The sequence below is a fragment of the Pelobates fuscus genome, chromosome 4 (assembly GCF_036172605.1).
Source record: "Pelobates fuscus isolate aPelFus1 chromosome 4, aPelFus1.pri, whole genome shotgun sequence".
In the NCBI taxonomy this organism is placed as follows: domain Eukaryota; kingdom Metazoa; phylum Chordata; class Amphibia; order Anura; family Pelobatidae; genus Pelobates; species Pelobates fuscus.
Genome location: NC_086320.1, coordinates 225,033,833 through 225,055,029, shown reverse-complemented (window position 1 = coordinate 225,055,029; position 21,197 = coordinate 225,033,833). Strand labels below are relative to the sequence as shown.

The 21,197-nt window shown below is 43.6% G+C and overlaps 1 protein-coding gene across 5 annotated transcripts in view; it reads right to left on the bottom strand.

The window, feature by feature from the left end:
• Positions 1-18,827, bottom strand: part of LOC134608803 (uncharacterized) — a 233,460-nt gene extending 214,633 nt beyond the window's left edge. For 4 of the 5 annotated variants that reach the window (XM_063451916.1, XM_063451914.1, XM_063451915.1 and 1 more), the window contains exons 1-5: positions 18,685-18,827; positions 15,935-15,997; positions 8,633-8,701; positions 7,637-7,667; positions 4,607-4,645 (exon numbers count right to left, since the gene is read on the bottom strand). In XM_063451916.1, coding sequence (XP_063307986.1) covers positions 4,607-4,645; positions 7,637-7,667; positions 8,633-8,701; positions 15,935-15,982 — 187 coding nt within the window. In that variant the 5' untranslated portion in view covers positions 15,983-15,997; positions 18,685-18,827. Of the gene's footprint in view, positions 1-4,606; positions 4,646-7,636; positions 7,668-8,632; positions 8,702-15,934; positions 15,998-18,058; positions 18,148-18,684 lie in introns of those variants that run through there. The other variant, XM_063451913.1, reaches the window with a different exon arrangement.
• Between the last annotated feature and the right edge of the window lie 2,370 nt (positions 18,828-21,197).

Below are 21,197 nucleotides of genomic sequence, written 5' to 3'. Positions count from 1 at the left end.
AAAGCGAGTATCCTTTTCCATAGTATCATTTCACAATTGGCTGGGGCTAAACTAGAAAGGTGGTATGAGGTGGAAAATGAACTTGCAGACGGTAGGGATCTATTAACACTTTTCTGGCTTACTCGAGAAGGAGAAACAAATAAGAGCCAACCAAGTTCGAATAGTGTGGTAATAGAGTCCATTAGAGGAATGTGGACTAAGATTAAAAAAAGTCTAGGATTTAAAAATCACATTATTAACATCCTGCCGATCTCAATACTAGAAAATAATATTCAAGACCTAAGACTAAATTATTGGAGAAGAGCAGGTATACAAACTATAGAAGATATAATAACAGGACCCAACAAAAAACATACATCGAACAGAATATCACTACCACGATGACATCCCAGGATAGATCTGCACTAGAAGAAGATATCACGGAAGCGGAGATACGCCTGGCCATCAAACTGGCCAAACAAGGAAAGAGCCCCGGACCAGATGGATACACGGCAAAGTACTACAAAATGTTCGCAGATAACCTCGCCCCACACCTACTTACACTGTTTAACTCAACACACTGCGGAGGCACACTGGACCCTAACATGCTCCTAGCACACGTTGTGGTAATCCCAAAAGAGGGAAAAGACCCCTCCTCATGCGCCAGTTACAGACCGATTTCCCTGTTGAACGCCGACCTCAAACGGTTTGCCAAAATACTGTCCCTGCGCCTCCAACCCCTACTGCCGAACCTCATCCACCCTGACCAGGTGGGCTTTGTGGAGGGCCGGGAGGCCAGGGACAACACAATCAAGGCACTCAATCTTCTCCACGCGGTCCGGAGAAGACCCTCCCCCGCCCTGCTGGTCTCGACCGACGCAGAGAAGGCGTTCGACAGGGTCGATTGGTCCTTCCTGAGGTTCACCCTGGAACGCCTCTGGATGGGACCCCACATGATGGCACGAGTCTCGGCCCTATACACCGATCCGGCAGCCCGAGTGCAGGTTAATGGGATTCTCTCTGACCCATTTGAGATCAGGAACGGCACCAGACAGGGGTGCCCCCTATCGCCTCTACTTTTTGTCATCAGCCTGGAACTGTTCCTCAATGCAATACAAGCCCAACCCCGCATAACAGGAATCGGGGGCAGCTGGGGAGCCAGCAAGGTCTCCGCTTACGCGGACGACCTTCTGTTCACAATCACCAACCCGGCAACCTCCCTCAGGGAGCTCACGCAACAATTTGACGTATACGGCATCCTATCCAACCTGAAAATAAACTACACGAAATCTGAAATTCTCAACGTTAACTGCCCCCTAGCACTGGCAACGGTGCTGCAAACAGACTTCCCCTTCCACTGGTGCAAAGAAATTATCAAATACTTAGGGATCTGGTTGTCGGCGGACCTGTCGAACATCTACCGCATCAACATCCCGCCCCTCCTCGAACGGATACAGAAGGACCTCGACTTGTGGCAGCTCCCGCACATTACGTGGCTAGGGAGGATCAGTGTCCTCAAAATGAATATACTCCCGCGAATCCTGTACCTCCTACAAACCCTACCAATTCATATCCCCAAAACCTTCCTGTCACAAACCCGTAAAACTACACTACATCTGGGCCTGCAAAAAGGCGACACTAAACTTCGCCACCCTCACCAGACCCAAACTACAAGGAGGCCTGGGACTACCTGATATAACAAAATACAGACACGCTATACACCTCCAGCGATTGATCGAATGGACACACGACCCAAAAGACAAACTATGGATCTCCATAGAGGCCAGCTTCTCACAGATACCCCTGGTGCTGCTCCCCTGGTTGCCTAAAACCATGGCCGGGGAGCTACCAAGAAAACACTCAACCCTAATGCTACAATGGCCGTCTGGAGGAGACTGGCGACCCACACCGACTTAGCCCCGGAGCTCTCACCACTATGCCCCATATCACACAACCTGAAATTTATCCCAGCATTAGACCCCCACTACACGGCTGCCCTGGGCCTACCGACCCCCTGCAGACTGAAAGACGTCTACAACCAAGGCACAATTACACCACTGGACACCCTGGTCCCAAATACTCCACACACTATGCTACTACGCTTCAGATACCATCAACTGACTAGGTTCCTGAGAAGCATACCGACCCTAGACTCGGCATCGCGAACGCCCTCCGTGTTTGAGACCCTCTGCACAAATCCCCCCTCCCCCCCACACACATTCGATTCTATACCGTATGCAAACCACCACCCCCACTAACGCACCCCCCCCCCTTACTTCACCAAGTACTGGGAAAGGGATCTAGGACATGCGCTCTCAGCGGAACAATGGACAACGGTGTTCACACACACACAAAGCCTCCATCTCCACCAAATTCCCAGAAACAGGATATAAAATGCTCTTACATTGGTACAGGATACCGGAAAAGCTAACCACGATGAAAGCCACAAACTAACCGGAATGCTGGAGATGCGGGAGGGAACTAGGATCCCTCTTCCACATATGGTGGTCCTGCTCCCTTATCCAGCCCTTCTGGACAGAGGTCCACAAAATACAACCATAACAGATGCAAACCTGCAACCCACACCCGAAACATACCTTCTCCAACTAACACCGATCCCCATCAACAGTTTAAAAAAAAAAAAAAAAAAGGCGATCCCACACCTACTGAACGCAGCCCGCAGCCTCATCCCGGGACAATGGAAACAACACACGGCCCCGACGATCAGAGAGTGGATGACCAGGGTGGAAGACATCAGACGCATCGAGGAGCTAATCCACTCCGCAACGGGACGCATACAACGCTACCACGACGCGTGGTACCACTGGCTCCAATGGCTCGCCTCCACCGCAGCAAACGCAGAGGCTGCACAACACCCGGCAGAGGAGGAAGACGCTGCGGCCCTGGCGGAACCGACTGACGACAATGCGGAAGCTGGGCCATCAGCCCAACCAAACCAAGACGATCACGCGGAGCCGGAGCTGCCCCTCATCCTGGGGACGGGGACGGGGGGGGACACTCGGGGTGGGGACCCAGAACCGGACACCCCTTCCCTCCGCTGATCTTCCACATCCTCCACCCCCCCTCTGTGCCTACACTTACCCTCCCCCCACCTGCAATATCCTTGACCCACTAACCCGCACCCCCACCTCCCCACAGCATACCCCAAAACACATAACCCACCACCGACATACTGAACCAAGAACACGACCTACCTAAGTAGAGACCCCCCCTCTCACTTGCAAGACCGACTACACGACACAGCACTCACGAAAGACCACCCCACGGCCTGCAAACACCGGACATAAGATGAACCGCCCCAACGACTGCCCAGCCGCCCAATACCCAAGACCACTATACCACAATATCAGACACCGCCCAACCCTCATGACCCGGAGCAGTATCTGCCCGACTGAGACACCCCCAACGCTAACCGGAGCACTAAACTGGCCGAGACAGACACCAGACACATAGGCGACACCCCCCAAGGGACAACACACCGACGGTCAACACCCAAACGGTCAACACCCAAACGGTCAAAAAAAATAAACAACTAATTTTGCAACTTAAGATAGAGGGAGGTTTGAATAGAAACCTGAAGAAAAAAAAAATGTATTTGATATAAATAAGTGGTTAAAAAAAATTGTCGGCAGTAGATTAATATATATAGAAGAGGAAAGGAAGAGAAGAGAAAGGGAAGATGGAGGAAAGGAGGGAACAAGGAAAGAGTGAGATAAAAAGAAAGAGAAAGGTGAGGAGAAAGGAAGGGGGAAGGAGAAAAAAGGAAGAAAAAAAAGAGAAGGGGAAAAGGGAAAGAGAAAAGGGAGAGAGAATTTTTTCCCCCCCTTTCTCATACATCAATATTATGATTAACAAGGCAGAGAGACTGGCAAAGAGGTTTTCATCATCGTGTGTGAATGTTGTGTTTGTCTGCTTTATGGTATAGTAATTATTTTTTTATTTTATTTTTTGTGAGGAGTAATATTAATGTTTTATATAAATTAAAGTCATATAAATAGGAAAAAGAGGAGAGAAAAACATTGATGACGACTAATATACCAATGCCTGAGATGCAGAAAGCTTGAAAGAATATAAAAGGCTGGTAATGTCTGAAAAAAAAAAGAAAGAAATTCCCATAGATGGAACTAGAATAAATATGTAATGACTTTCATATGCTCGTCGGGACACATTATAGAAGTAATTTAAAGAAACAAAGATCCACCACTCAGTAATTTCAGGTGTAATGTGTATTTTATTCATCCCAAATGAGAGGCAACGCTTCAACGCTGTGTATGTCTTTATCAAGTATTTGCACCTGTTGTACTGTGCACCTAGTGGTGTTCACTACAGTACTTTTACCTTCATTGTTGCCTCCTGGTATTTAAATCCCTTTTAGTGTTCTGCTTCAGCTACCCACTGCATTTTGGACTCCTTCCGCTAAACCTTACAAATACACTGTCTAAAATATAGCTAATTAGCTTAAAAAATACAATAGGCAAAACAAGCAGATAATATTTTTATTTAAAAAAAATGTTTTCAAAATTAATTGTAAAGCAGCTGTTCGTAATAATAAAAAAAATAAAAACACACAAACACAAATTAGGCTGAAGAATATGTACCAACTTACCTGAGGAAATATTGTCTACAGAAAATGGCCAGAGCTGTTCTGAAAAAACAAAAACAATTCTATATGTAGAAATTCTGCTGAAATAATGATAGGTACTCAAGAACCACTTAGCATTCAGGTATCATACAGATTCACACTAATTAAGCAGTAGTTCATATCTTTGCAAAACAAAAATGACATTATCTTGCTGTATCAGTGGGTCCATGTTGTCAGAAACAAGCACATGAGAGTAATCAAGTCCCAGGTAACTACACACAGTAACTGTTCCATGCAGCTGCACTGCCATTCCCTTTCACAGTGCAAAGAAGACCCCTTTGACATTGAGAAAAATTATTATGAAGAATAGGCCAATAAGCTACTATGTACATAATTTGGTGGATCCCTGTCAAAAAAGGTAAGGTGACGTTAAAGATTTTATGGTTTGCTTCTTGACAGCCATTGTCTTTTTCCCCACTACAATTCACAACAAAGACAAAACAATAAAATTTATATTTGTTGTCAGTGGGCAGTGCAACAGCTGAGTATTTTTGCTCTTTGTTTTAATGTGAAATCGGTTCAGGAAGCCTAGTTAGGCTTGCTTTATGGATTCTGTATAAAAGGAGAAAATAAGTGGCTCACTGCTGTTTATACGGATTGACTGACAGCAACCTAAGCCCCTTTCATGGAGGAGTAAAGCATCATTATCAGCTCATCAGCATCTGAACAGAATGATATCTGTCACCTGTTTCTTTACCACTTAAGCAATGTGCAAACCATGCTCACCAGAGGAATTATCACAGTCACTGCCAATATTGTTCTGCAGCTCCAGTTACAGAGAACATAAGAACTGCCAGTAGATGCCTTCTCCTGCTCTTCCCAGTCACTCACTGTTCTGTCAGCATCATCCTCTATGCAGAGAACGAATTGACAAATGAGGAGAGGGACCACATATTTATATTTCATTAAAACTACTAATGTATCCCGATTGCAATCTGATTTCCAATAGGGTACCTGAATCTGTAATTAAAATCTAGACACTGGTCCCCACTAATATAGAATGTCCAAAATCCAATATTTATAATACCTCCATTTTAGACTGGGGGTGGGAGTAAACACAACTAAGAGATATTTATATACATTAAAGGAATAAGTTAATTTACGGGAGAAAAAGTGTAAGTTGGTGCTAGGAAGAGAAAGAAGAAAAGATGAGAAAGTCAAGATCTTGACATGTGAAATCACACTATACTAGAACTACAGCAATTGATTTTTAATTCATCATTTAGTTAATATCACTTTGAATCCATTTGTATATATTGCGATAGTTGTAATAGATGTGAGAAAGAAAAGTGAAGTTTTATACTTAAAGGGACTCTCCAGCCAACCCGTTTTACTCACTTGGTTCCAGTGCCGGGAGCCTCGTGAAGCCGCGCCCCCTATTTTGTAAAAATGACGATATAGGCGGGCGCGAGCAGGGAGCAATCAGATGCTTCCATTTGGCTTCCATTCATGCCGCCCTATGAAGGGGGCCCTACATGATAGGAATACCTCTAGTGGCCGTCACTCAGACGGCCACCAGAGGGACTTCCTATCAATCAATGTAAACACTATTTTCTCTGCAGGGAGCTATAGATCTCACCTGAACAAATACATTAAGCTGTAGTTGTTCAGGTGACCATAGTGTCCCTTTAACTCCACACCAGTTCAATTTCCTATCTAAAAAGGTATTATAAGACAAATGAGAAACTATTCAGTTTATGTTCAAGCACTAGGTTGACAAAGACAGATCTTCGCCTTCATACTTTGTGAAAGTCAAAGTAGTGGGAATCAGGCATTGACTGGTGAATTATTGAGGCTCCCACAGTCTTGCAGGATCCTCCATAGATCTCAGTGTTGTATGCGCAAGAGTACAACACTGACATACTTTAACAAACATACACACGGACACTGCCAAGTACACCCCTATATTTTCGCACACACTTACACGCATACTGACACCTCACACAAAATAATTGTATTCACACACTGGTTCCACTCACTAGGACATTGCATTCACACACTAATACTATATGCAAACAAATGTCTATACTTACAGATCATAGCACTGCACACAACAATTCTTTATATATTCGCACACTAGCCCTGCACACCCTCCTGAGACATACAGGAACAGAAGGTAGTGAGGACTCTATCAATTAGGACAAGCAGGCTTAAGGAATTTGTGGCCTCATTCACCCCAACATAAATTATTAAAAAAAAATGTTTAAAGAAAAAACAACAAACACACACACACACACACCACTCAAGTAGGTACCTCCATACATGCATTAAGTATGCAATTTTTCAATGGGGGAAATATCTAAAACAACATGCAAAGGCTGCTCTCTTCTCGGAAGCCTTTGCCAGCCCTCCCTTCCAACCCCTTGTGGCTCTCCAATCACAGAGTTCCCAGTGCAGCTCAATTAGAAGTCTTTGCAAGACAGGTGTTCTGAGCAATTGCTGCATCTTGAGTGTAGCTCCACTGAGCAAAACAAACCAGGATGTAATGGGACCTATTGTATGATTAAAAGTCAGGGCAGTGTAACAAGGTTCATTTATAAAAAGGGGGCCAGAGTGTCCCTTTACACTTTGCCCAAGGTCTCACAAAAACATAGAGCCGCCTTTGAATGCAGTGCAGATAAAACAGCAAGGGAGCATGCTGCTCATTGCTCCTTGTAATTTAGAAAGAGTGTGAAAGTCTGCCAGGATTTGTGACATATCTCAGCAGTTGGATGTCAGGCAAAAGGCAAGGGTAGTGCCATAGTGGCCAAACTTGGTCATGTAGATTTAAATGTAAGTCTGCAGTGAGTATGTGTCCATGTATGTATGCCATTGAATGTTTGTCGGTATCTGTGCAAAATGTGTGTGTCAGTGAGATGGTGTGCATTACACATATACAGAGCCACATTATGCCAACTCCCACATACATATTACACTCAGCTAACCACCACAATCAAACAGGCCCCACATAATATTAGACAGCCATATATCCTAATCAGGCGTATTGCTACGTACCACCTCCACAATTTTTAAGTGATTCTTCTACCTGTGAAAATAAAAAGTAAAAAACAAGCAATGTGTTAAAACACTGGAAATCTGGAAGTACCTGCACATTTAGAGAGTAACACGTTTTTTTTTTCTCCAGGATGGAAAAAAGAAATGTTAAGCTTCATATATAATAGCAAAAAATATCTTGTTACCTGAATCGAGGTTTGTCATAAAGGAACACTAAGGGTATGTAAGCAGACATCCTTTCAATTTTAAACATGCTTTTTCTGTACTAATTAGAATCTACATGAATGCAACCCCAGCCAATTCCAAGTAAACTTTCAGTTTTCTTGGGCTCTGTATCATGCCCGTGCCATTCAGCTCTACTTCAGTGAAAGGAAGGGAGTTACGCCGGGTTCTGAAGTTAAATCCAAATTAAATGTATATGGACCTATTACTCTTATGTAAAACAGAAATAGCTGTATTTCTTGGAAATACCTTTGAGTAAAACCAAATTTCTTTCTGTAAGAACCACCAGTGGAAGCAGTAGTCTTTTATTACTACCAGTAATCTTGAGCGGCATGATCAGCAAGGAAACACTCCTACATGCTGGTTAACACGACTCTATGGGTTAAAGTTTGGAAGTCTTGCCCATGCTAAGTCTCTTAATCCATTTAATTTAAAGCTCAATTTTATTGTTATTTTAATACTTCAAGTAATTTTGTTATATGTTCTATTCTGTGAAATTTGTTTTGGATGGTATATCAATCATTATGTACAAACGATACTTTGCCTTCAGTTTCTAAAATTTGCACTGGTGCATCATTCATCCCATCTGGTCTATAGACATGTCAAGTGACAGCTAAAGCACTGTTACACAGAGTCTAGTTATGATTCTGTATATGTGGTCAGTGGACACAAGTTCACTTGTGAGAATTTATTAAAATCACTGCTGAAACTCTTTACTAATGCACTAAACAAACGTTGAGTTAATACATCTATCACAAAATACAATGGTCTTACCTTCTTGTGTTTAGCACCCATAAAATGCATGTGTAGATTGAGAGCTGACAAACATGATACACGGCAGATCTGTAAGAGATATTGTTAGAAAATCATACAAAACAGAATAAGAAAAATACAATTGATGAAGGAAATGGGGGACAAAGCTAGCTCTCGATCTGAACAGCCACATGACTGCAGAGCTGCGTCTAAAAATAGATCTTTATTCAAACATCTGGTCTCAGCAAAGAGCATTTTTGACAAATTGATCACCCAGCAGTACTAGACTACATATGAGGTGAAAAACTTAAAAACCAAAAGATCGATTAACCACGAAACTCCGTTGATATCGGGTACTTGTTCCAGAAGTCACAAGAAAGCAGACCCGACATGGCTTCGGAACTCGGTGACCTCGCAGATGAGCTGCCAATGCACAGGATGGAATATCTAGGCTGTTAAGAGACCCCCCAACCCAAATCTTTCCAGACACCTCCAGTGACCGTGACTATTTTAACGATACTCCTGACTGACCTATGTCAGGGTCCTCACTTGATGACACGCAAGTAAGGGAAGACGTTAGAGGGTTTACAGCTAGACTTACTGTCAAGGAGGACAGTAACCAACAGTGGGCAAATAGCGGACCAGTAGAAACAGGCTAGTGACCTGACCACAGCTCATGCCCAGTTGGACCATCACCAAGTGGTGCTGGAGGATAAAGGATGGTGTAAACACCTGAACATAACAGGCCTGCCTGAAGACATTGCTCAGGACGAATGACCACACTTCTTATGCAGACTTTTCTTGGTCTACGATCACCCAAACAAGCCAAGGGTATACAATTAGATTACATTTTCTGCCAGCTGAAGCCTCAGTCAAGCACAGCTTTAGAGAAAAATCGTTCAGACCCCTTACAACTACTATTTCAGTACATGGCCTGTAATACCGATAGGGCACCCGATGTTCACTCCTCATCCAGCACAACTTAAAGGATCTGATGCCTTAGAAATGGAGACTGTTCTGTCTAACCTGGGTTCTCGGCTCAACATTCCAATACAGCACCTCTGGAACAACTGAGACTGCTGCTCCCTTATGGGACCCTGCAGAGATCACCCCACGTACTCCTGGAACTAGGATTGCTTTAAGTGCTGCAGTGATGGTATGCATATTTTTTTTTTCTTGTTTGTTAGGACTCATCTATTTTTTTTTTTTTTTTTTTAATTCTTTATTTTAATTGTGCTTAGAATAACAAACACGCTTGTGTTGCCACGACAGCAAATACAAGCAGATAAAGTGAACAAGATTGTCAATAACATGGCAAAAGTTAACAGCACATATTTTTTTTTTAACAAGAGAAGTTAGGTTAGGTAGAACTGTCTCTGACATTACTTTCGTCTATGGTGGCAGCTACGAGAGGCAAAATAGACATTTCGAGTAGTGTCAGGTGCGTTTAAAGATTAGGCATAGTGTGAGCCTACGAGTATGGTGATGCCCCTAGGGCCGAGTAGTTGTATAAGCGTCGCTATAGTAGGTATGTCGGTTGCCTTGTGCCATGTGTGTAACGGGTGTTAGTCAAGGGAGTTAAGTGGCACAAAAGTAAGAAGCGTGATGTAGGTTGGCTGCAGGCATAAACAATGTGGGTGTGTCAGCTAGACAACCTGTTGTGTGTGACCTGGGGGTAACTGCCACTGGGCATTCAGGTGAGGCAGGGACAGTACAGGCAGTGATAGTGATAATGCAGTGCCGTCTTGTAGCTCAGAGCCCGTCAACAGTGAGTTAATGGAGATATGCAAAATGAAAGACAGCGGGCCTAGACCCCACGCACCCTGGTGAACCGGGAGTCAATGCAACCTCAATACCCCAACCCCGATGCCCATGCCACAGTTACAACAGCTTGAGACATTATAGTGTGATGCATTATGCTTTTGAGGTCACTATAGGATGAGATTTAAGAAATACCAATAACAAATATTGAGTGATGCACTGATAAAACAAATAATCAGTTAACTAATGACAAACTGGCAATGCATACACTGTGAGACTGCAGAATTGAGGCAGAGATAGGGAAAAGCAAATCAAGAGGGAAAAACAGAGCAACAAATGAAAAATGAATGTAATGAGTGCAAACTGAGCTCAGCTGCAGTTAAGAGAGTCCTCTCTGCTGCAAACCTTCACCTGATGCCATTAATGTGCTGGAACCGATAGTCCATTCTTTGGCCCGGTATGATGTCTATTTGTGCCCTCTTGCTGGGCTGTGGCAGATTCCGGTCCTCGTATGGTTCAGGCATGTTCCGATGCAATATCTCATGACCGGATCGGTGTGGCGGGTTGTGGCTGTCTGGGATCTGGGTAGGTGATTGTGTTCCTTGCTCCTTCCGACCTTTAGTGTTGGGTCCGGCAGTGTTAGGTTGTGGAGGTTTCTGTACCCTGTCTCGCTGTCTGCGCCTTGCTTGTTTTCTCCGTGGGTGTCTCAGTTGGATTGTGGCAAATCGGCGAGATATTTTCAGGGCGTGCTCGTGAAGCTGCTGCAAGGGCCCTGCTCGCGGCTTTGGGCGGCTTTTTCCCCTTAATGACCTCTGCTTTGCCGCATAGGGTTGTCCTCTGTGCTGCCTGCTTGCCTGTACCTGTATGAGCCACATCTGTGGGTGACCCGGTAGTAAGTTAGGTCTCCGCTGTTCAGCAGTCCCAGCATTTGCCGGTACCTGCCATGTGGAGGGTGCGTCCGAGTGACCCGGCTGGGTGTATGAGGGTGCCGGTTGTTGTGATGCCGCTTTGGCTGTCGGAGCAGGTTTGTTCCTCTCCTCTAGACGCTCCCAAAATCGTTGGCATACTGCATCAAATTTCGCCTGAAAGGCTGCTTCCCATTCACTAGCCGTCTGTTGCTCTAAGTGGGTTGCATTGCTGCCGGCCATCTTGGCTGGGCCTCGTGGTTTTTGTCGGTAGATTTTGTGCCCTGGAGTGTCCAGAGGGTAAGTACACTCTGTGGGTGGGTAGACCGGGATAAACCCCGCCGGTCCAGAGGGGGGGGAACGAGGGCCCATATGCACTGAGACAGCAAGTTGTGGCGGCGGGAGAGCGGCCGTCCCTCCCGCGTCCGCCATGCGAGTAGGCCCCTGACTCTTGTCGAGTGGGTACCGTTTGTCCTGTCGCTTGGAAGGTGTCATTGTGCTCCTCTCTGTGTCACCTCTCGTTTGCTGACTTTGGTGTTACAATTAGTCACCGTTTTAACCATAAAAATCTGTTTTATTTGATGCTTGTAGCAGGAGCTTCTGAGGCTAACGTCCTCTCTGCTCAGCGGTTAGGCCCCGCCCCGACTCATCTATTTTTTTTTGCCTCATTGCCTTTGTTAATATTCACTCCAAAAGGACTGTTGCTTGGCTTAATTGGGCCGTTGTCTAAAATGTTACATTTAAGCGTTAGCTCCTATTCCAACACCCCCAGCTGCAGAAGTTTGCCTTCTTGCTCCAATCTACTCCTGGAAGCGGTTTCTACTCGCATTTAATGTTCCACACTATTTTGATTTCTTTGTTTCTTTCCACCTCCCCCCATCCCCATGTAAAATTCTCACATCAAGGTTTAAAAAAAAAAAAAAAAAAATTATATACATAAGAAAAAGTAGGGACATTTTTTTTCTTTGGCAATGGCCACAGTTTTAATGCACACTCCTTGCACCACAACAACTTAATCTCAATAAAGTTTTGGTTTTTTTTGACAATTAATATTTATTGAATTTTTTTCTTTGTTAGATCAGTGCATGGTGGGGTACAGAAGTAAAGAAAGGACATGGTATACATACAATGTGATACAGGAGAAAACTTCTGTCAAAGGGTGAGAACGGGTCATGAGTGAAACAACCAAACATTGACATTTTCACAACAGTGGGCCCCAATGGGAAGGGCACAATCAGGCGGTCTTATAAAATGTACCCCGGACCAGGGGGGCAGCGGAGGGGGTGTTGGTGTGGCAAAGCACCCCATAGAGTATGGGTGATTCCCCAGTCATCTGAGAGCCGGAGCATCTGGCTACAAGAGGTGAGGCTCAGTGTAAATAGCTGAACTTTATCCGAACACATGAACTGTATCTGGCTAAATAGTAATCAAGATTATAAATAATAAAACTGAATGGGTAAAATTAGTTTAACTAAACGGACCACAAATTAGCAGCAGTCCTCTTTGTACATTCATGTCCCTGTTAATGAGGTCAGGAGAACCGCAAAAGTGGAGGGGACAACTTGCATTGGGTCTCGTGCATGTGTGCTGGATCGTTGCGCAGGGTCATTCGGCGGTTCCAGTAAGCCCAGAAATCAGAGAACATATGGTGCTTCAGCAAGCATAGAAATTTTATGTACAGTTCCTTTGTGTGACACCACTAGGAACCTGGGTGATCTCCAGTGATATTCTATTCCCGCCGTACTAAGCTGGCTGGTGACAGGGATCAGGGATCTTCGCCATTGCAGTATGGATCTTGTGAGGTCTTGGTAGAAACCTTCAAAGATTAGTGGTGACTTGCCCTGTAGTGCTGTCATCAATGATCTTTTAATCCTGTGAGGTGATACAGTCAACGATGACGTCTCGTGTCACGGTAGAGGGAGTTCTGCCTGAAATCAATTTCAAATCGATAGATCCCATTCAGGGAGAACTTCTTTGCCCAGCTGGGTGGAAGTACTAAGGCCACTAGTCACCTCATATAGTGAGAGAGCTCATCAGGCGTGATTAAGTCAGGTATACCCCTTATTTTCAAGTGATTGCACCGTGACCTGTCATCAAAAGCAGTGTAGTCGAGCGAGAGGGCTTGTTTATTTGCTTGTAGGGTTAGAACAGTGCCTGTTAGTGACGACAGGCCCATTTTGAGGTCTGTAATGTTATCCTCTGACTCTTTTACTCTGTCTGTTACAGATTGTATATCGACTTTTATGGCTGTCACATCGGCTTTTAAATCTCTGTGACCAGATTGTGAAAGTCACATTGGGTGACTGGAGCTGATCCTTCTGGGTATCCCGCAGGGTGAGGTACCTGTTCAGGAGCCTAGTCAGGCTGCGTGGTATCAGTTCCAGACTGCATGGTTTCAAGTCCCACCGTCTCCGCCATTTTGAAATGCGGCTGCCGTTGAAGCATGGACCAGAGATCTCTGGACCCTGAGGATGGCCAATGAGTCGGCTTCTAAGTCCGCCGCCCCATAGTCAAAGTCCGATCTGGTAAGGGAGCGATCAGGGAGGCCTCTGTTTTGAAGTCTTCGAAGGGCTCGAGGCTGCCGAGCAGTGCAAACAGATCTAAGCCTGTGGGTGGGTTTGTAAGCCCCAGACGTCCGCTTCTGCCGTTTCGCTTTGGCGGCGTGCATGAATGGCATAGAGTGCATCTTTAGAGTTCACCTCGGGGTTTGCCAGTGTTTAATGAAGGTGATGGAGGGGTAAAATCATGCAAAATCTAATTTTTTATTCAGCTTCATGATAAGAGCTGAGTGAGATGACGTGCTTCCCGGCTCAAGGTTAGGCTCAGCTCCCCTTAATTAAGTTTATATAGTGCCTGGAGGTCCTTGGTGCGGTCCTACCTTAAGGGTTAAACTGTTTATGAACGTTTTAACCCCAAAATTGTCCAGAAGGCACTCATTATCTCAGCTCCTCTTTCTCCACCACAGTCCTTAATGGGGGAAATTTTTACTTTGCACTGATGGTAGGCTGAGAGCCAACACTGTCAGCCTATCACTAGCTTCACATTAATAGAGATGCATTTTTCTCAATGAAAAGCAGTTAAAGACAGAGTGTTAGCTGATGCACTCAGCCTATCACTAACAGACAGACAATCTGAGGCTACCTCAATGAAACACCTGCAAATTATTTGACAAATGAGGACCACAGAGTGCAGTCACCTCCTTCATTGAAAGTCAGCAATGAACTGCTCTGAGCTAGCCCAGCAGTTTGAAAGGAGTCGAGTTAGGGACTGGCACCAGTGGACCGCAGTTAAGTTGGTAAAAGTTTTGACTGTTTACATTTGAGGGGACACCAAGGTAAACCTGACAACATTACCACGACACACAGTGTAATGGTTAAGGCCCTTTGAGTGTTCAATGGAAAATGTTCACATTTGTCAAAAGTAAGTGGAATCCCTCAGGGTCTTTTCTGGGTCCACTTCTCTTCATTCTGTTGAATGAAATTCTGATGTCTGCATAAAATGTGACTAGACCATAAGGAATTATATATGTACTCTGTAACGGATCGCCTGGCACCCCGACTGAGTACCTCCGTTAAAGGATGCTCCTAGCGTTTCCTGAGGACTCCAAGCACTCTGGCAGACACCACAATCACCGTATCGGAGAAGCATATGAATCCGCTCAAGCCTCAGAATGCTGTAGACAGTTGAATAGGAACCATACGAATAGGTTTGCACTCCTAGCAGTCAAACTGGAACAGCATGCAATAAATCCTCCCCCAATAATGAGACGACACTTCACTTTGAGGGTTAAACAGGAACTCTCGATTGGCTCATCCAGCCTGGCTTTTATTTCCATCTCACACATACAGGCCACACCCAGGGGGAGGCATAAAATAACCAATAGTAACACGGGTGCAACCCACACATCCCCTCCCCTTAGTGTGACACATAATACCATTATGCATACAGTTTAAAATATACTTTTACACAACTTTCATAACTTTAAAACCATACATCACATTCACATAAAAATCACATATTCAGACTCAGCATACTTTAAACATAAACACTTCCAAAAATCAGGCAAATCCCTCCAGTGGATCAAAAGTTACACGGAAGTCCTTTTATGACCGACCGCCAGCACATTTTCTTGCCCAAAACAGTTCCATGGATTTGGGCTGTGCGGTCGGTCAATTATTGGCATAAAAACGGCTAAGTCCCATTCGAAGTGTGCCTGTACTTCGACTTTAGTCGAAGTGTCGAAGTGGAGTTGATGTTAAGGGTCGGCAGTGTTTGAAGTTAAAATGGCCGCCGCCACGTGGTCCTTTGTCCGATACCGGCCACTTCGACAACTTCGACTGTGTCCGAAGTGCCATATACAAAAGTACCAATCTGTCCCCAAAGTATTTAAAGGGCTAGGGACAGTATTATACAATCCACATGCCCACAAGTAGTTCTTAAAGGGTCAGTACATTATGGTAGCAGTCCATAAGCCCCAATTCAGTCCCTTAAAGGGCAATACCCCCCAGGGACCATAATCACTGGGCAGGAGGCTAGCAACCAGGCTTCTCCAGTTCTCAGTGGCGAGGTTGGTTCCGCCACATACTCTCTTTCAATAAATCAGTTTTTTTGGCATACAGGAAAAAAAAAAATAGTACTTATAAGCTTCAATACTTACATTACACCAAAAGAGGGGTGTACTTGTGTTAGTTGATGAACTTTCCATCTTTATGATAGAAAACTAAATTAGGAAAAAAGAAAAAAAAAAACTAAATTATTTGAAAAACTTCATCATTCCAATGCATCTGCACATTCCCATAGACATTTTTCAAGCATGTATTTCAATAGTATCTGCCTGTACATTTAAAGTATACCTATAGGACAAAATCAAATAAATAACCCTATAGGACAAAATCAAATAAATAATTGTAGTACAAATTTGCAGCAGAATACAAATGATAATTGTTCCTGTACCTTGTGTTAACAAAGCAAATTAAGTTTTTAAAGATTATTTTAACAGACCTTTAAGCACTGTAACCATTACAGCACTCTTGGGGCAATGGTACCAGTAATCCCCTCCGCTGTTCCAAACAGAAGATGTAAGACCATTTCTGGAAAGTTTTACACTTACATGGCTCAATCGTGTGCCTGTAGTTATACCAACTATATCAAAGCAGGAGTTCACAATTCCATTTTAGCATATCGACACTTTGTATGTTGCTCGCTAGCTGAGAAATTTAATGACCTGGAAACTTGCACAAAATGGACATAACAAAGTGGAATCTGAACTTCCACTTTACCTGTCTGGAAGAGATCAGAAGGAGAGTGATTGCCTGGAGAGACCCATGTAAATATCAAACTGTTTGCAAGTAGTTTGACCCACAACTTGCTGTGTAATGTGCATGTGATGTACGATGATGGCTCTGGATAATGTGTTTGTGTGCTATGTTTTGCTCCCCTCCTGCTTAACTTTCTGCAGAGAAAGGGGTTGTTGCTTCTGGATGTTCTTTTTAGATTAAAAGTTCCTGGTGGTACAGTGTAATCTGCACCTCTGGCAAGTGCAAACCACAGTATTCGCTCCCTTGTGGTCCGTGGTCTATGCTCTGATTTATTACTGACTGCGAACCACGTGGTAGAGATTACTGTGCCCTGGAACAGACCCTCACCAAATCCACAGCAGCAGCCCTGCCGCTTGCCCAGGCTATAGAACTAAAGGCTGGTGAGTTGTGTTTGAAGATTTCCACACCAAAAAAAGCTATAAGGAGTAAATTGTGCATTGATTTTAGTTTTTTTTTAATGAATGATCTAGATCAAGCATTAACCAATGTGACTCAAGAACTCACTTCGAGTATGGAGCACCCCTTTAACCTTTGCTTTTATTAAAGGAACATTCCATTGAAACCCCCTTTTTAAAATAAAAAAAAAAAAAACAACAATTTAGTAGATATACCCCCAAAGAAAACAGGCACATATTTTTTCTGCATGGCTTTTTTAAGGGTGTATGAAAAATAGCTTGAAAAAGCTGCAGGACTGCTCTTTTGCAGACACAGACTTTAAGTCTGTGCCTTAGGATATACCTATCAGAAGCTTCTCGTTGAGAATCATTAGAGCACTGCAATCGCATGCTAGTGACTTTAGCACATATACTGTATAGCTTGTTGAGAAGCAATACCTCACTGAGAAGGGGGAGGCAAACATGTGCTAACAGATTAAATCCTCCATGGTTGTCTGATTGACACCCAGGAAGATCGTTTTGCTATCAATTAAAGTGACTTTCATCGAAATATTTATATGTATAAACTGTCACAAATATTACAGAATTGTTGTTTGTATTCATACCACTGTAGTTTATTTTAACGCTTTGTGAGGTGGGATCTTGTATCTTAATGTTTCTGTGTCGTACCCCTTTTGTAACGTCTACAGATTTTGTATATTTAAATACTTCCCAAGTGTCACTATTTAGGAGAGACAGTCCCTATTTGTGATCCAAATACCTCTGTGCCTCTTTTTGATACCAATGTCCCTCTTTTGTAGAAGTGTATTGTAGTATCCTTGGTATGTATTAATTTATGCCAGAGTGCCACAGAAATAATCCAGTAATTTGACTTTAAACTATAATAAATCATTTTAAAATTAGTCTGCTTGAATTCATTATTTTTTGTTCTACATAACATTTTAGTTGTATAGATTGTCATTAGCAAGTCATCTAAAATCTCTCAGAGCAGGCCCGTCCCTGGCACTATAGTACCCCCTTGCTCGCCTGACACAGTGCAGAATGGTTAAAAACCAATCTGCCACTTACCTGAATCCAGCGCTGATGTCTCTCTGTACTGGGTCAGGCTACGTTTTGGCTTCTCCACCGACGTCAGGGACCTAACTCACAAGAGCGGCAAGTGCCGCACTTGCATTAGAACTACCCTATAGGAAAGAAATGAATCAATACTTTCCTTTGGGCTTTCAGTGTACTCTGGATGTCCCTTAATGCAGAGAGTGAGGACGCCCAGCATCAGTTAGGCTACCAAAAGTCACCTAATGACCCAGAAGCGCCTCTCGTGGATGAGCTGAAGTGGTCTAGGTGCCTATAGTGTCCATTTTACAAGTGGCCTATTTGTCCATTTGGGAGGTATGCACTTACTGTATGTTATGGGTGTAGCCCCATAAAAGCAAAACACGTCTATACTTATAATATATGCATAAAAATACAACAACATTCTGGTGTAATTTCTCAGATCAATTCGATAGTGCTCAGCAGCAACAGCAGTAAACTATTGTAGGTTTAACACTCGAAATATTCTATTGCAAGAATCAACAATATATTGAATTTAGAATGTAGATCAGATAGTGTAAGCGTATCCTGTAACAGTGTGCATTATCCAGTGTGCTAGCTTTTACAAACTGCATACAAAGGCTTAAGAAAAGGAAACTTACGTTTTGCTCTATCTGCACTCCTACTGTAAACACATCTCGCTGCTACGAACAATTAGTTCCCTGTTGTTGTTGATGTATCCAGTAAGCAGTGGGGACACTTGTAAAAGCTGGACTCCGTAGCCACCGACCGGAAGTAAGCTCTAGCTTACACACCAGCTAGTATAAGCGGAAGTAAATACTGCGTTATGTCTTTTGTGTTTAGCACTCCATTCTCTTCCCTGCGGGTACTGGGGTTAGAACGCATTGCGAATATGGACAAAAAACATGTTGCGCCTTCCTCGTGCCCATAGGGGTCACTCTTATAATGTTAGGAATCATCTTTTATAGTTAATCACTAAAATTGTACACAATTTGATAGGGAGCAGTTAGGATTGTGAAAGCTAGAGTTCCACTTATTATTCTAGTGATAGTAAAAGCCAACGGTGCCCTGTCAGAAATATTAGCAATCATTTGAAGATTCCATTTCTGATAAAAATGAACTAATATGAGTTTTCTTTATAACAGAAAAAAAGCCGTACTGGAAAAATTAGTGTGCAATTCCTTTTTCAATGTTCCACAATTCCTGTTTTTTTAACTAAATTCCTATATCAACTATAAGAAAAAAGGTTAAGCTATTCGTTCTAGAACTACAACTCCCATGATGCTTTGCATGCCTTTATGAGAAAGCATCACGGAAGCTGTAGTTTTAAAACATCTGGGGATCTACCTTTTGGAGACCCCTGCTCTAGGGATAAATCCTTAAAGTCTAACCAGATTGCTCCAATATCCGATTTTCTAAAAGCTTGAAAACAAAAGCCTATGAGCGCCACAGATTTGCTTAGAATGGTCACTTCATGCTCTCGGCTGAGATGTGGCTCTCCATTCATAAAAAAAAAAACATTTTGAGAAAAATGTGTGTTTCTCAAGCCAATGGAGAACCACTGATTGGCTGAGAGTGCGAGTTAACGGCGCTAAGCTAATCAGCGTCGCCCCAGCCTGCAGCAGTCCTAGGCTTCTTTTTTGAAGCTTTTCGGCAAGTGGATGTTGAAAGGGAGGAGATATACGATCTGGACCTCTGTAAAGTAGGGTTCAGCAATCTTTTTCACATGAGATCTAAAATGTAACATAGTAATGATAATACTAGTGGTAATAACAATGAACACAGGAAAGCATCCTGTTTCTTAATTCTGGTCTTTCACCAGTTTAGTAGATGGCATCCTAATTTAGTTTTCTCATGTGCGATTGATTTGAAAGATCTTAATTAAGAAAGCATATTTCTTCTCTCCATGCCCCATACAGTAATGGGATTCAAAAATTTTAGTAACCAGTTCCGACTTTTCATATGTTTCCAACTCCACCATCAACCCCTAACCACCAACCCCTTCCAAGTCACGCACACGCACACATGCACATCGACGCAGTCACGCATATATGCCCTGGTTGGAAAAAACACATGGACGGCAGGGTAATTCTATATAAACTTGATATATCATGCCAATGAGCAGCAAATGCATAAACCAGGTATATCATGCTAATGAAGCATTAAATACATAAACTTGGTATATCATGTCAATGAGCAGTAAATGCATACATCCTAAATATCATGCCACAGAGCAGTAAATTCTTGAACTTTGTATATCATGCCAATGAGCCACATGTGGCTCCAAAACATCTGCTACTGCCATGTGCCCCCAAACAACCTGCCAGTGCCATCTCTGAGCCCTTATACTCACTCTGTCATCTCTCTGCCACCAGCCTCACTGTGCCATCTCTCTGCCCTTTGCACCATCTCTCTGCCCTCAGCCTCCCTGTGCCATATTTCTGCCATCATCTATGTGCCACCTCTCTGCCACCAGCATCTCTGTGCCATTGCTCTGCCCCCAGCCATTCTGTGCAATCTCTCTGCCCTTTACCTCTTTGTGCCATCTCTCTGCCCTTAGCTTCCCTGTGTCATTTTCTGTCACCATCATCTCTGTGCCTCCTCTCTGCCACCAGCATCTCTGTGCCGTTGCTCTCCCCCAGCCACTATGTGCAATTTCTCTGGCCTTTGCCTCTTTGTGTATCTGTCTGTCAGTGTGTGTGTGTCTGTCTGAGTATGTGTGTGTCTGTGAGTGTCAGCGTGTCTGTCTGTGTGTGTCTGTATCTGTCTGTCTGAGTATGTGTGTGTCTGTGAGTGTCAGTGTGTGTCAGCGTGTCTGTATGTGTGTGTCTGTCAGTGAATATGTGTGTGTGTCAGCGGGAGGATCATAGTTACATAGCTGAAAAGAGACTTGCGTCCATCAAGTTCAGCCTTCCTCACATTTGTTTTTTTGCCGTTGATCCAAAAGAAGGCAAAAAACAACCAGTTTGAAGCACAATTTTGCAACAAGCTAGGAAAAAAAATCCTTCTTGACCCCAGAATGGCAGTCAGATTTATCCTTGGATCAAGCAGTTATTACCCTACATTGAAAGATTATATCCTTGAATATTCTGTTTTTGCAAGTATGCATCTAGTAGCTGTTTGAACATCTGTATGGACTCTGATAAAACCACTT